General features: G+C 45.3%; 1 protein-coding gene across 2 annotated transcripts in view; it reads right to left on the reverse strand.

Annotated features, from left to right (window-relative positions):
- The window catches only part of LOC115458873 (transcription termination factor 2-like), a 93,959-nt gene that overhangs the window by 17,376 nt on the left and 60,150 nt on the right, over positions 1–16,433 (reverse strand). For both annotated transcript variants that reach the window (XM_030188710.1, XM_030188711.1), the window contains exons 19-20: positions 14,912–14,970; positions 6,692–6,845 (exon numbers count right to left, since the gene is read on the reverse strand). In XM_030188710.1, coding sequence (XP_030044570.1) covers positions 6,692–6,845; positions 14,912–14,970 — 213 coding nt within the window. The remainder of the gene's footprint in view (positions 1–6,691; positions 6,846–14,911; positions 14,971–16,433) is intronic.

Here is a 16,433-nt window from a genome sequence, read left to right on the forward strand (position 1 = left end):
CATCCGATGCCAGTCTGCCGGGGGCCTGAAGCCTGGAACAGAACTGAGGGACTTTGTGGTTCACTCGAGATGCGAAGAGATCCACCAAGGGGGTGCCCCACGCTTGGAAGATCTGGCGCACCACTCTGGAGTTGAGCGACCACTCGTGAGGTTGCATAATCCGGCTCAGTCTGTCGGCCAGACTGTTGTTTACGCCTGCCAGATATGTGGCTTGGAGCACCATGCCAAGACGGCGAGCCCAGAGCCACATGCTGACGGCTTCCTGACACAGGGGGCGAGATCCGGTGCCCCCCTGCTTGTTGACATAGTACATGGCAACCTGGTTGTCTGTCTGAATTTGGATAATTTGATGGGACAGCCGATCTCTGAAAGCCTTCAGAGCGTTCCAGATCACTCGCAACTCCAGGAGATTGATCTGTAGACCGCGTTCCTGGAGGGACCAGCTTCCTTGGGTGTGAAGCCCATCGACATGAGCTCCCCATCCCAGGAGAGACGCATCCGTTGTCAGCACTTTTTGTGGCTGAGGAATTTGGAAAGGACGTCCCAGAGTCAAATTGGACCAGATTGTCCACCAACACAGGGATTCGAGAAAACTCGTGGACAGGTGGATCACGTCTTCTAGATCCCCAGCAGCCTGATACCACTGGGAGGCTAGGGTCCATTGAGCAGATCTCATGTGAAGACGGGCCATGGGAGTCACATGAACTGTGGAGGCCATGTGGCCCAGCAATCTCAACATCTGCCGAGCTGTGATCTGCTGGGACGCTCGCACCCGCGAGACGAGGGACAACAAGTTGTTGGCCCTCGTCTCCGGGAGATAGGCGCGAGCCGTCCGAGAATCCAGCAGAGCTCCTATGAATTCGAGTTTCTGCACTGGGAGAAGATGGGACTTTGGATAATTTATCACAAACCCCAGTAGCTCCAGGAGGCGAATAGTCATCTGCATGGACTGCAGGGCTCCTGCCTCGGATGTGTTCTTCACCAGCCAATCGTCGAGATATGGGAACACGTGCACCCCCAGCCTGCGAAGTGCCGCTGCTACCACAGCTAGGCACTTTGTGAACACCCTGGGCGCAGAGGCGAGCCCAAAGGGTAGCACACAGTACTGGAAGTGGCGTGTGCCCAACTGAAATCGCAGATACTGTCTGTGAGCTGGCAGTATCGGGATGTGTGTGTAGGCATCCTTCAAGTCCAGAGAGCATAGCCAATCGTTTTGCTGAATCATGGGGAGAAGGGTGCCCAGGGAAAGCATCCTGAACTTTTCTTTTACGAGATATTTGTTCAGGGCCCTTAGGTCTAGGATGGGACGCATCCCCCCTGTTTTCTTTTCCACAAGGAAGTACCTGGAATAGAATCCCAGCCCTTCTTGCCCGGATGGCACGGGCTCGACCGCATTGGCGCTGAGAAGGGCGGAGAGTTCCTCTGCAAGTACCTGCCTGTGCTGGAAGCTGTAAGACTGAGCTCCCGGTGGACAATTTGGAGGTTTTGAGGCCAAATTGAGGGTGTATCCTTGCCGGACTATTTGAAGAACCCACTGGTCGGAGGTTATGAGAGGCCACCTTTGGTGAAAAGCTTTCAACCTCCCCCCGACTGGCAGGTCGCCCGGCACTGACACTTGGATGTCGGCTATGCTCTGCTGGAGCCAGTCAAAAGCTCGCCCCTTGCTTTTGCTGGGGAGCCGCGGGGCCTTGCTGAGGCGCACGCTGCTGACGAGAGCGAGCGCGCTGGGGCTTAGTCTGGGCCGCAGGCTGTCGAGAAGGAGGATTGTACCTACGCTTACCAGAAGCGTAGGGAACAGTCTTCCTTCCCCAAAAAAATCTTCTACCTGTAGAGGTAGATGCTGAAGGCTGCCGGCGGGAGAACTTGTCGAATGCGGTGTCCCGCTGGTGGAGATGCTCTACCACCTGTTCGACCTTCTCTCCAAAAATGTTATCCGCACGGCAAGGCGAGTCCGCAATCCGCTGCTGGAGTCTATTCGCCAGGTCGGCGGCACGCAGCCATGAGAGCCTGCGCATCACCACACCTTGAGCAGCGGCCCTGGACGCAACATCAAAGGTGTCATACACCCCTCTGGCCAGGAATTTTCTGCACGCCTTCAGCTGCCTGACCACCTCCTGAAAAGGCTTGGCCTGCTCAGGGGGAAGAGCATCAACCAAGCCCGCCAACTGCCGCACATTGTTCCGCATATGTATGCTCGTGTAGAGCTGGTACGACTGAATTTTGGCCACGAGCATAGAAGAATGGTAGGCCTTCCTCCCAAAGGAGTCTAAGGTTCTAGGGTCTTTGCCCGGGGGCGCCGAAGCATGCTCCCTAGAACTCTTTGCCTTCTTTAGGGCCAAATCCACAACTCCAGAGTCATGAGGCAACTGGGTGCGCATCAGCTCTGGGTCTACATGGATCCGGTACTGGGACTTGATCTTCTTGGGAATGTGGGGATTACTTAGTGGCTTGGTCCAGTTCACAAGCAATGTCTTTTTTAGGACATGGTGCAAGGGAACAGTGGACGCTTCCTTAGGTGGAGAAGGATAGTCCAGGAGCTCAAACATTTCAGCCCTGGGCTCGTCCTCCACAACCACCGGGAAGGGGATGGCCGTAGACATCTCCCGGACAAAGGAAGCGAAAGACAGACTCTCAGGAGGAGAAAGCTGCCTTTCAGGAGAGGGAGTAGGATCAGAAGGAAGACCCTCAGACTCCTCGTCCGAGAAATATCTGGGGTCTTCCTCTTCCTCCCACGAGGCCTCACCCTCGGTGTCAGACACAAGTTCACGAACCTGTGTCTGCAACCTCGCCCGGCTCGACTCCGTGGAGCCACGTCCACGATGGGGGCGTCGAGAGGTAGACTCCCTCGCCCGCATCGGCGAAGCTCCCTCCGCCGACGTAGTCGGGGAGCCCTCCTGGGAGGTGGCCGCAGTCGGCACCGCACGCGGTACCGACGTCGGGGACCTCACCCCGGGCGATGGGCCAGCCGGCGCCACGCTCGACGGTACCGGAGGCGCAAGCACCGCCGGTACCGGAGGGGAAGGGCGCAACAGCTCCCCAGAATCTCTGGGAGAACGGCCCGGAGGCTCTCGTTCAGAGCGGCTGCAGAGAAAGGCAAAGAGGTCGATGCAGGCGTCGACGTCAGAACCTGTTCCGGGCGAGGAGGCTGTTCCGGGCTGTCCAGAGTGGAGCGCATCGACACCTCCTGAACAGAGGGTGAGCGGTCCTCTCGGTGCCGATGCCTGCTGGGTGCCGACTCCCTCGGCGACCCAGAGCTCTCGGTGCTGACGCGGAGAGGCGACCGGTGTCGATGCTTCTTCGACTTCTTCCGAAGCATGTCACCGGAGCTCCCCGGCACCGACGAGGAGGACGTAGAATCCAGCCGTCGCTTCCTCGGGGCCGAGGCCGAAGGAGGTCGGTCTCGGGGGGGCTGTACCGCAGGAGCCCTCAGGGTAGGAGGAGACCCACCCGAAGGCTCACCGCCACCAGCAGGGGAATGGACAGCCCTCACCTGCACTCCTGACGATGCACCACCGTCCGACGACATCAGCAGACGAGGTCCCGGTACCACCGACGTCGATGCAGTCGCCCGATACCTTGGCGCCGATGCAGAGGCCCGATGCCTCGATGCACTCGATACAGTGGCGGCCGAGGAAGATGGTCTGGACGCTGACGACGTCGATGCACTCGAAGATCCCGGTGCCGATGCCGACGAAGAGCCCGAGAACAACACGTTCCACTGGGCTAATCTCGCTACCTGAGTCCGCCTTTGAAGCAGGGAACACAGACTACAGTTCTGAGGGCGGTGCTCGGCCCCCAGACACTGAAGACACGACGAGTGTCTATCAGTGAGCGAGATTACACGGGCGCACTGGGTGCACTTCTTGAAGCCGCTGGAAGGCTTCAATGTCATGGGCGGAAAAATCACGCCGGCGAAATCAAAATCCGAAATGACGGAAAAAGAGCACCAAAAAATTTAGAAGGGAGAAAATCTCGACCGAGGCCGAAAAGAGGCCTACCCCGACAACGAAAGAAAACTTATCGGGGGCAAAAAGCTGGAAGTACGGGAAGGGGTGGTCTGAAACCCGGGGGGGGGTTTCCGAAGCACTTCCCGACACTTTAAAGACTTTTTCCGAAGAAAAAACACGTCAAAAATAAATTTGGACGCGCGAGGTCGACTTTCCGGGGCTCGACACGGCGAAACACGACCGTACCGAGTGCGGACAAAAGAAGACTGGCCGGCTCGAGACGGTTTCGGGCGGGAAGACGGCCGCGCATGCGCGGTGCGCGCGAGGACTAGCAAAGGACTTTGCTAGAGAAGTTTCCGATTGGAGGGGCTGCCGTGGACGTCACCCATCAGTGAGAACAAGCAGCCTGCTTGTCCTCGGAGAAAACTCCCACATTAGCTGGTTAATGTGGGAGTGGGCAAGATCTGGGCGTGATAAGGATTGGTGGAGGTGTGACCGACCGTGACAGTTAGCATATGGGTCAGTACCATGCAATGTCATGACTTCCAATAGTAAAGCTGAACTTGCCACTGCCTCAAGAGATGGTGGTGAGCGCAGCTGTGCAACTGGCAATTTGGTAGCACAGTGTGCTGGTGGTGGTGTAGCAGTGCATTCCCAGATTCCCCCACCCCCAATCACGCACTTGAAACCCCCTCCACATCAACTTGACCCCCCAGTCAGGCAATCTGCATCTCCCTAACATCAACCTAACTCCTGATCAAGCACCCTGCACCTTCATGAAACCCTTCCCCACAATCCACCCTAGAGCATCCAGGGGTCAGCATTGGTGGGTAGTGGGTCCTGGGCAGCAGCAAGCCCCTTTGCTGCTACCCATGCCAGCACCTGATTCCAAAATGGCAAAAGTGACCCCTAGTAGTAGTCTCATAGCAATATCACTAGGGCTTACTGGCACCATTTTGAAAACAAGCCCCAATCTAGGCAACAGCAAAGGAGATCACTGCCACCTAGGACCACTGCCCACCAAAGCTGACCTAGTAAGTCCCATGGGGGGGGGGGGGGGGGGAGAATCAGGAAGTGGAGGAAGGAGTGATTTTTGGAGGGGTAGGGTCCACTGGCTATCAGGACAAATGTGAGGGCTTGGGCACCACACACAAATTAATTATTTTTTTAGTGGGGCACACACAGGCTTCTCACTTACTACACAAACTTTTGTGTTAAACATGTCGTAAGCATGCATTTTACCACACTTTGGTAAAATGGCCCCTAAGCATAAAACAATATGCACATTGGGTCTGATATTCAGCGTTTAAGCTGGTGACCATGCCAGCTGGTGTGTAACTTAATCCATATATTCAGAGCCACCAAATTGTTACTGTCAGGAAGGTAGGTCAGAGCAGGCCAATGGCCTGGACAGACAATTAAGAAGAATCGAAGAGAGGGACTGTGCAGACCTCTCACATAGTTTTAAACATTAAAGGCATGATTCAGGACAAGGATCTTGGATAAGTGTGTGTAAACTGTGTGGCAGTGCTGATGAGAATGTATGGGAGTTCAGTGCACTGAGCATGGCAAAAATAGTGACATTATAAGCTCTTCCGGTAAGGGACTTACACATATGAATTGCCTTAAAAGAAGCCTGCATGGAAATATGTGCTTTAACATTAGCTCCATATTGCTACAGCATCCTCAGCTTATATTTTAAGGAGATAATGGACGGTATCAGAAGCTAACTGACTTTGGAATGTTAGGAATTTAGAGAAAAAAAAAACAGTAGCTGGACAGGACAAAGAAACAGGATAAAAAGTGGGAACGATTATTCTGGAACATGAGAGGGATGAAGACTGGGTGAGAGATGTTAGGTGGAAAGATTAGATAGGCAGATGAGAGGGAAGGGACAGAGAGATGGTGAAAAAAAACTATAAAATGAGAGAACGCCTTAGCTTCTGGGGGAGAGTTTGGTGGGCACTTGGGAAGCCAGGTGATTGCTAGCTCTTCCCACTTCTAATCTTTTCTCTTTCTTATGTTTTAGTAAGCTGTTTGTGCACTGCTTCTGCTATGATCTTGACTGTCATTTGAAGTAAAGAAAATTAGAGAAGTTGCTGAATTGACAACTGATGGTGTGAGAATTATTGGGAAAGCTTCACCCTATCGCAGAGGTGGCATGAAGAGAAACCTCACAAGTGAGTGTGCGCCAGAGCTGTGCTTTGGCGGTTACAAAACACATGGATACTGCAGTGACTGCACTGGTGCAATCTATTTATACAAATTATTCATTTACTGGCTGAACGGATAATTTATTGGCTTGCCCTCATTCTTCTCCTAATCTGGCCCACAAACACAAGGATAATATTTAGCCATTTAGTAATTTACAAAAACAGCCCAATATTATTTATATAGTTTTTAAAATAGATAAGCTAATTAAATATTGTCTTTGTATACTGGTCCTACTCAAATAAAATAAATATGAAGTACAAATGCACAACAAAGCAAAAAGAAAATAAAAGAACAATGACTACATATTAAAAACCTCTCAGTCACTCCCTGCACAGCCACAGTTGGTCAATAATTTTCAGTTAATGTAGCTTTTAAGGTGATTAATCTAATTTATGACCTAAAAGTTGAAGTCAAAAATTACAAAAGGTATAAAAAGAAAATTAGTTCATACTATATGTATTTTTAGGTTAATATGTAATTTCTTTCTATTTAAGGCTTTCAAGTGTCTCATCTTTTGACCAACTTCCTACCTGAGGACCCTTGGGGTTGTTGTTGAACTCTTCAACCAAATCCATCCTTTGCTTGGGATTGACAGAGCCATCCACTACACCGTAAGTTAAGCCGATGCGCTTCAGATGCACTGCTACAACTTTCAGCATGCTTGTCCATTGGGAAACTATCACACTAGGAGACAGCAACATTACAAGAGACATCAAAAGAGAACTATGTCCATCTTACTGTTTAGAGGTTATAATCAGACCAAGCAGAAGAGCCTTTACATGTATTCCAATGCACCCAGTGGAGGGTTCCATGAGCCATCACAGCCCAAAGATGACCACGTCTTCTACTACTGCAGCACCTTTCTCTAGATTTTGCCATTCAACTGAGGGTTTATTCAGAGGTGGTATGAGCCACTCAGACAATGGGGAAGTTGTTCTTGCAGCTGCAATTTCTTCTTAATTCCCCTATGACTTCCAGAGGAATACGTATATGTACTTTTTGAACCCTCACAATTAGAGATGTATTTGCTTGATAAAAACATGGTTTGACTTTTGAGGATAGAGTATTTTTGGATATGGATGGGATGGAACTTGAAATCATTTATCAGGTTTTCCTCTTAAATTTGTATGCAAGAGGAAAAACTGAACCCCCTCCCCCCCCTAACCTTGGTGTCTCATCCACACCGGGACGCTCCCTCCATCATCCAATATCATCACCTTTAACCTACACAAAACAAGGAGAAAACAAAATCAGTCCTAAGCTCCACTGAAGTTTCCAAATTAAAGTGATAAAAGAAATGCCAAAGGAGCCTTTTACAACATAGGTGGTCTTTTAATAAAGATTAGTGCACGTTATCTGCAGCAGGGCCCATAGGAATAAAATGGCTTCTGTGGCAGATAGCATGTGCTAATCTTTAGTAAAAGATTAGTTGAATAATTTAAACTATTAATACAACCTTTAATACTTTCTCAATTGGATTACTGCAATCTGTTATATAGGGCTGTACTAAACAACTATTGAAAAAACGGCAAAATACAGCGGTTCACCTATCTTTTCAATAGCTAATGATAGTATTTTACCTTATTACAAACAAAACTCTGTTGGCTCCCTATGGCTCCAGGGATTCTATTTAAATTCTCCTTTTATACAAGGTTTTACATGGAGATGCACCAGCTTATATGGCTGAACATTTTTATTTTGCCAATTCTTCTAGGCCTCAGAGAATACAAAATAATAATCCATTTTTCCCATCTTTGAAGAAGAATGAAAATTTATGAGTCATCATTAGCTTTTCAAGCAGCTAAAATAGGGAAGGAGACTTCTAATCTTTCTTTTGTATTCTTATAATTATTTTAGAAAAAAAATGTGAAAGCTTTACTTTTTTGAAGATAAGCAATGGTTAATGAACTGTAAATTATTTTTACTGGTTTTTTCTTCCTAGAGATATATTCTAGTTTCTTTTGTTAACTGTTTAGAACTGTGAGGTAGTAGCAGTATACAAGAACAGCTGTTATGCTTATTTATTTGATACATTTGTATCCCACAGTTTCCCACCTTTTTGCAGGCTCAATGTGGCTTACGTGTACCGTAGAGGCGCTCACCATCTCCGGCATAGAAACAGATACAAGGAGTTAATGTGGTCGGATAAGGTTCATGTGTTATAGACACATTGGGGAATTACAAAAGGAAGAGTTATATATAGTCTGTTACAATCTTTGGTTTCGTTGAGTTGTGGAGTATAGGCACTTAAGTTGGATCGGTGGGGTATGCCTTTTTGAACAGGTAGGTTTTTAGTGATTTCCGGAAGTTTAGGTGGTCGTACGTTGTTTTCACGGCTTTTGGTAGTGCTTTCCACACTTGTGTGCTTATGTAGGAGAAATTGGATCCATAAATAGATTTGTATTTGAGACCTTTGCAGATTGGGTAGTGGAGATTAAGTTTGTGCTGATCTGGTTGCGTTTCTTGTTGGTAGGACTATGAGGTCTGTCATATATCCCGGGGCTTCACCGTAGATAATTTATAATGTTATAGTCATTAATCCCAAAGGCAAAACTAAAAACCACAGCCTCAAATATGGTGTCACTTAATGTATCTATTAATACCAAAGCATTAAGCTCCACTGAGATTTGTACTCAAATTGCTGGATTCAGAGTCCAGAGTGCTAACCATTACACCATGGAACCAATAGGCTACAGCCTTCTCTAACACAGGTGCCACTCTGTCTTGTAGCTAATCAACTTCTAGTATGCCAGTGATATTACATCCTCCTTTTAAATTTTTAAACATTTGCTTAAGGAATCCACAACCTGAAAATGCTTTTCTTACTAAGGATAAACCCTGAAGGCTCCATTTTTCTGGGTCAATGATGAAGAAGAGAAGGGCAACAAAAACAATAAAGGGGATGGGATGACCTCCCTATGAGGTAAGGCTAAAGAGGATAGGGCTCTTCAGCTTGGAGAAGAGATGGCTCAGGGGAGATATGACTGAAGTCTATAAAATACCAAGTGGAGTGGAATGGGTAGATGTGTATCGTTGTTAACGCTTTCCAAAAATACAAAGACTAGGAGGCATGTAATGAAGCTACTAAGTAGTACATTTAGAACAAATCAGAGAAAATATTTTTTCAATCAATGTGTAAACAAACTCTGGAATTGACTGTCAGAGAATGTGGTAAAAGCAGTTATCTTCGCAGGGTTTAAAAAAAAGATTTTTGGACAAGTTCCTATACGAAAAGTTCATAAACTATTAAGACGGACTTGGGAAAATCAACTGCTTATTCCTGGGATAAGCAGTACGAAATCTATTTTACTCTTCAAGGACCTTGACAGGTACTTGTGACCTAGATTGGCCACTGTTGGAAATAGAATACTGGGATTTGGTCTGTCCCAGTATGGCAATACTTATGTACTTATGATGGTTGGTTTGGAGGATCCATAAACAGGAAAAAACACAGAATCAAAATTTAAGGGCCCTTCCATTAAAATGCATTAAGTTTAGGGCTTAACGTGCTAAAATGCAGAATTTTAAAATGAGGCAAGCCTAAAAATTAACGCTGCAACAAGAAGGGACGTTCTCATTATCTTTTATTGCAAGTTGTGCGTTAGCATTCAGATTAACATGTAGTACCCGCTCCCAGTTAACAAACATTTCAGCAACTGCCTGCATCAGGGTTTTGGCAAAATAAATTTTTATTAATGTATTTATTTTATGGTAAAATCATTAAATATCTGGTTTCATTTTTGACCACGGCAACTTAACAAGTTAAGCAGATATTCAGCACTAACCGGTTAAGTGATTAGTAGTTAAAGATAGGCCTGCTATTTATGCAGACTATTTTAACCGCTAAAACACAGCCTGTTTGGTGCTGAACATCCACGCCTAACTAGATATGTCGCGTGATATAGCCGGTTAGAGGCTAGGTGCTAACCGTGGATATTCAATAGGAGACAACTTGTTATCTTCCACTGAATATCCACAGTTATTTAACCGGTCTTGGCTACTTAAATAATTTTGAATATCGAGCCCAATGTGGATTATCTTGGGCACTTGAAGAGTGGTATGCCATGCCAAATTTTGCCTTCAAATAAATTGTATATTGTCTTTTAGCAAACTGAGGGATGAATTTGGGTTGTTAGCTGGGGATTTATTTTGTGTTTTACAAGTGCAACACTATATAATGAAGAAGGAGTATTTGAAACAAGATGAGGAAAAGATATTCAGCTTATGAGCAGCTGTGGAGCAAATCTAGGGGGGCTATTTCATATCTGAACTCCCTGAGAACGATCGACAAGCAAGCCACCTTCCGCAAATTACTGAAGACCCATCTTTTTGAACAAATTTACGGAAAGAACCAGAACACATACCACCACCAAAACACACTCACTGTTCATTAATGCATCAATACATCCACTTCTGAACTCTCATCCCCAGTAATCTCACCTCACCCATACCTTTATTCACAGAAATATGTATACCATATGTCTTCGTGTCTTAATATTGCCCTTTTAGCTTCCCGTTGTCTCTTTCCAATGTTTCACGGTTTTGTTCCATTGTTATATTCCTTAACGATACTTTGATTGTCTCGCATAACTCTTCACAATGTAATCCATAACCAAGTTGTAACAAATTGTATTTCCATTATTCATAATATATTGTAAGCCACACTGAGCCCGCAAAAAGGTGGGAAAATGTGGGATACAAATGCAATAAATAAATAAATAAATAAATATATGACAGACTAGGAGAGGAGTTTGGGTGGTGAACTTAGTGAGAAGCAGTGGACAGAGATATTTGACTTGGCAGCTAATGTCTCAGTCTCCACTCTGCGTAAAGAAAATTGTTATAAATTTCTCTATAAATGGTACTTGACTCCTTGCAGGCTCAAGATAATGTACTCAAATAGTGTAGATATTTGTTGGAGAGGTGCTTGGAAGAAGGGAACCTTCTTTATATTTGGTACAAATGCCTTAAAATTAAAACTTTTTAGGATGGAGTTATGGATCAGACTGAATGCGTATTGGGTATAAGAATAATTGAATTCGAGGATGGGGCTACTGGGGCTTATTAGGGATGACTCGTCAATATCAAAAGAAGGTGTTAACTTGTATTTTGGCTGCCTGATGTGAAATAACAGCCCTCTGGTGCCAGGTGAATGCACTCTTGTTGAAGGTATGGGCGTCCCACAACTCTCAGTTAGGACTGATGGAAAAACTAATGACAATTCAACATGAGCATTTTGACAAGTTTGTTGAGGGCTAAGAGCTTCTAATTTATTTTGTACGGATATGAGAAGGATTTTCCTGGAACTAACCAGAGTTAATGATGGGGTGACTCAGAGTTAAATGGGGGGGGGGGGTGCCTTTACCTTAGTGAAGATCAACCATAAACAAATGTTCATGAACCAGGAGAAAGGAGTTTTGGAAGAGAGGATAAGCTTAAGGGATTGGGTTGATGGAGGGAGAGAGAGGGTAGGTTGTTGAGGGGATGGAACTACACTATTGTTTACAGTAAATAATTTTTTATTGAACACATTAACCGGTATACATTAATTCAACCTGAACATATGTTGTTCAATATTTCTACCATTTTTAAATACACTCTGTGTTGTTACATGGAAACAGTAACACAGCTTTCAGTTATATCCATATATTCCTAGCCAAGTAATAAGTATCCATTTGTAGATCAGTCTCCTATATATTATGAGTATTACATTCTCCTCTAGCACCCAACCTTCCCAACTTATTCCCCCCCTGTGAACTACACTATTGTTTAAAGGGAAGATATACTGCTTTTCTTTGATTTTATGATTGTTCAATGATGCAAATAAAAAGATTTACTAATTTGTTGAAACTAGCTTTATGCATTCTATAGTTTGTGTTGGGGGAGGGGAATGTGATTTGTACAGATTTCTGTATTAATTTGCTGTAACTCGCTTCAGCCGTTCTTGTAGAGGCACTGTTTTTTTGTTTATTTTTTCTTTGAAGTGAAGTGATCTCAAACACTTTTGTAAAAGCAACCCATAAATATAAATAAACAAATAACCTGAACAGGAAAAAAAAATAACTAGGCTAAAACTCTAGTGGCACCCAGGACTAGTTCACAGTAGTGTAAGCATCAAACAAACAACCAGCCACATTCATTGTTATATAACTTTTACAGACCACTTTCTTTCAACAAAATTAGTCAACACTGAGTTCTGCAGGCAAAAATTTTAACTCGTTCTCATTTTATCCAAACGTTTCCTAGATTGTCAGGCATTTTGCTTGTTTCACATATGCATTTTAACAATTTAATGTGCGTTATTGTGTTTTTATTAACATTTGTATAGCGCTACAAGATGCACGCAGCGCTGAACACCTGACATAGAGACAGTCCCTGCTCAATAGAGCTTACAATCTAAAAATAACACAGACAGACAAGACAATTAAGGGCGAGGGAAGTACTGGGTGAAACGAACAAAGGGAGGTAATTGAGTAGTAGCTAGGAGCCAAAAGCAGTGGTGAAAAGGTGGGTTTTAGCATGGATTTGAAAACAGGTAGAGATGGAGCTACACGTACAGGCTCAGGAAGTCTATCCCAGGCATAAGGTGCCGCGAGGGAAAAGGGACGAAGCGGTGGAGGAGAAGGGGGATGACAAGAGAGACTTGTCCAGTGAGCGGAGTTCAGGGGGAAAAATGTAGGGAGAGATGAGAGTGGAGAGGTAATGGGGAGCTGCAGAGTGGATACATTTAAAGGTCAGTAAGAAAAGTTTGAATTGTATGCCGAAGCGGACAGGGAGCCAGTGAAGTGACTTGAGGAGTGGGCTAGTGTGGGTATAACGATCTTTGCGGAAAATAAGTTTTTAACATGCACTAACCAATTTTGAGCACATATTGTTTAGTGCACATTAAAATCAATTTATTGTGCACTAAAGGGCCCCTTTTACAAAGCGGCGGTAAGCTCAATGCGGGCTTACCGCTTGCTAAAAAGGAAGTACTGCTGGGCTGTGGCGGTAAGGGTCTCCCCCCCCCCCACCAAAAAAAAAAAATTGGCTGTGCAGCAAGTACATCACTTGCCGTGCGGCCACTTCCTGTAGAAAAGCAAGACCTACCTTTTACCTGCTGCGGTAAAAGGGGGCCTAGGTGCACATCAAAAACACGCGCCGTCAGCACAGGCCCCCTTTTGCCGCAGTTTGGTAAAAAGAGCCCTAACATTTTTAAGGAGCATTAATGAATGAACAAAATTCAAGCAAGGAGACACATTATACCATTCATAAACAAGAAGGAAGGGAGTGAGTGGGGGCCCTGGAGGCAACTCCAAAATCTGTCTATGGATGAATACAAAAAAAATCTAATTACTTTTCAATAAAAGAGTAAGGGCTCCTTTTACAAAGCAGCACTACAGATTAGAATGCGCAGAATGCAATGAAGGCACTGGGAATTGAATGGGCTTCTTTACTTTCAGCGCACACACTAAACGGTAGTGCCTCTTCATAAAAGAAGCCCTAAGTAAATTCCAGCATGACACAAATGCCTTAAAACACAAGCAAGGTATAAATCTACTGTAACACCTATACCAAAAGCACCATATTCTTGCCAAGAATCATTTCAAATATCTGTTGGTGCACATCTCCAACACGGACTTAAGATCCGAGCAGGAAATGATCAACCAAGCCAGGTATATTCTTTTTTTTTTTCTGGTCTACTTAGAGCAGGAGTGTCAAACTGCAATCCTGGGAGGGGGAACAAGGCAGTCATGTTTTCAGGATATAACTAATAAATATGCATGTACTGCATATTCATTAGGGTTATTCTGAAAACCTGATTGGTTTGGCAGCCCTGACATAAGAGATATATACTCACAGCATTGGTTTCAAGTAGGATTTAAGTGCTCCAGTTTAACATGATCTGGTCAGATCCCAGCAAGATCTTCCTGCTAAAAAGCTTTCCCCTTGTAAAAGTAAAGATATTTCTAAAAGCAACTTCCAATATATTCTTCTATATGCTCCTGTCACTTAACCATTTCATATACTTGTGAAGGCATAAGAACATAAGAATAGCTATACTGGGTCACACCAATGGTCCACCTAGCCCAGTATCCTGCTTCCAGCAGTGGCCAATCCAGGTCACAAGTACCTAGAATTCCAAATAGTAGCAAGATTCCATGCTACCGATCCCAGGGCATGAAGTGACTTCCCCCATGTTTATCTCAATAGCAAACTATGGAATTTTCCTCCAGGAACATGTCCAAACCTTTTTTTAAACCCACATATTAGCAAAAGCTCTGGAACTCATTGCTAGAGGATAACTATTCGTTGAGTGAAAAAAAACAACCATATTTCCTCCTATTTGTTTTTAAAGTATTTCTATATAACTTCATTGTGGCCCTTTGTCTTTGTACTTTTTGAAACAGTAAAATGTCAATTCACCTCTACCTATTCTACACCAATCAGGATTTTGTAGACCTATATCATATCCCCCCTCAGCTGTCTCTTTTCCAAGCTGAAGAGCCCCTAACCTCTTCAGCCTTTCCTCCTGTGAGAGGAGTTCCATTCCTTTATCATTGTGATTACCCTTCTTTGAACCTTTTCTAAATCCGCTATATCTTTTTTGAGATACAGTGGCCAGAACTGCAAGCAATACTCAAGGTGAGGTCACACCACAGAGCAATGCAGAGGCAAAAGAAATGTATCATTCTGCTCAGTACCACAGAAACGTGAACCACAAACTAACTACATAAATAAATAATAATCAAAGAAGATATAAAGTTTACCTTTTCTGGGCTTCAGAGCTACTTCTATTCATTTTTAATTCAGCCATGAGTGCTGTGATCTAAAAGAAAAATTTAATTTTATAGTAGGTTAATAGTTTAGGGCAAATTCTGTTCCTTAAGAAAATATCTGGACATCTGTGAGTTTTCTTTCCACGGGTCCTACCTGACCAGCCTTATGCATGATTTTGTCCTCCTACCAGCAGATTTCAGACATCACTTTAGGGTCCTGTGCAGCCCTCTACACTCCAGTATCCAAACTCATAACTATAATGTCCCCCTTTTTAAACTAAGAGGTCTAGAGAACTGTAACTCATGTCCTCACTGCTATCGAGCCCAAAGAGACCCAAGAATCCAACTAACCATTCCTGTTTGTAGCACATGAGCCACATTGGATCTTACTGCTGCTTTTTACTTGGAATAACAAGGAGAGAAAAATGTCCAAGTTAGAAAGGGCCACTCTGAGGAACACACAGTCCATATGATGTCCAGAGCCCAATGATCTGATAAAATTTGTGCCCTCTCCCTATAAAAGCAGGTATCCAACTCCGTAAAATCAACAAAAGAGTGGACTTTCACATCCCGGTAGCAGTGTTTGCCACCTTTCTGGTAGGTTGTTTTGTGCAAGGTTCCTGGTATGCCATGGACGAGTTTTTGCCTCCAGGAGCCTCCAGCTTCCTTGGTCGCCTCTGCAGGGCGTGGTTGCCCTAGCTGTTTCTTGTTCATCGCCCTGTGTCCCGGGTTGCTCTGCCAAGACCCTCGCCCAGTCTTTGATAGTCGGGCCTGGCCCCGTTTTTGGATGTCAGGCCTGGCCACTGACTTTGGTTGTCTGACCTCGCCCCGCTTTTAGATGTTGGGGCTTACATCTTTTCGGACGTCCGGCATTGCATCGTCTGTGGATGGCGGGCCTTGTCCGTCCTTAGTTGATGACCTTCTCACTGCCTTTCGGCATCAGTCTAGTTCGGCTTTGGGTGATGCACAACAGGTTGCATTCGATCTCTAGTCCTTGTTACTGACGCCATCTCAAAATGGTGCATCTTGCTCTGGACGTCGAGCATTGTTGCGACTCGGGGTATCAACTCTGGCTCTGTCGCAAACATTTGCAACTTGCTGTGTCTTAGAGCGATGAGACTTGATGCAGTTTGGGGCATCGAACCTTGCTCTGGCTGCAGCCATTGAGCCTTGATCTATTGCTGGACATCAAGATTGGCTCAGGTTGTGGCCGTCGAGCTTTCTCCATCTCTGAACATCGAGCCTTGCTCCACATGAGGCCTTGGCCTGTCTCTGGTTGTCGAACCTTGCTCTGGCTACGGCTGTCGAGCATTGAGTCGTCTCTGGACATAGAGCCGTGCTCCATCCCTGGACTTCAGGCCTTGGTTCAGTCTCTGGCTGGCGGGTCTCACTTCGTCTCTGGACGTAGAGCTTTGCTCTGGCTGATGCTGTCGAGCCTTGCTTCATATCTGGATATACAGCCATGCTCTGTACCTGGATGTCAAGACCATTTTCTGTCTATGGACGACACAAC

The sequence above is a fragment of the Microcaecilia unicolor genome, unplaced genomic scaffold, assembly GCF_901765095.1.
Source record: "Microcaecilia unicolor unplaced genomic scaffold, aMicUni1.1, whole genome shotgun sequence".
In the NCBI taxonomy this organism is placed as follows: domain Eukaryota; kingdom Metazoa; phylum Chordata; class Amphibia; order Gymnophiona; family Siphonopidae; genus Microcaecilia; species Microcaecilia unicolor.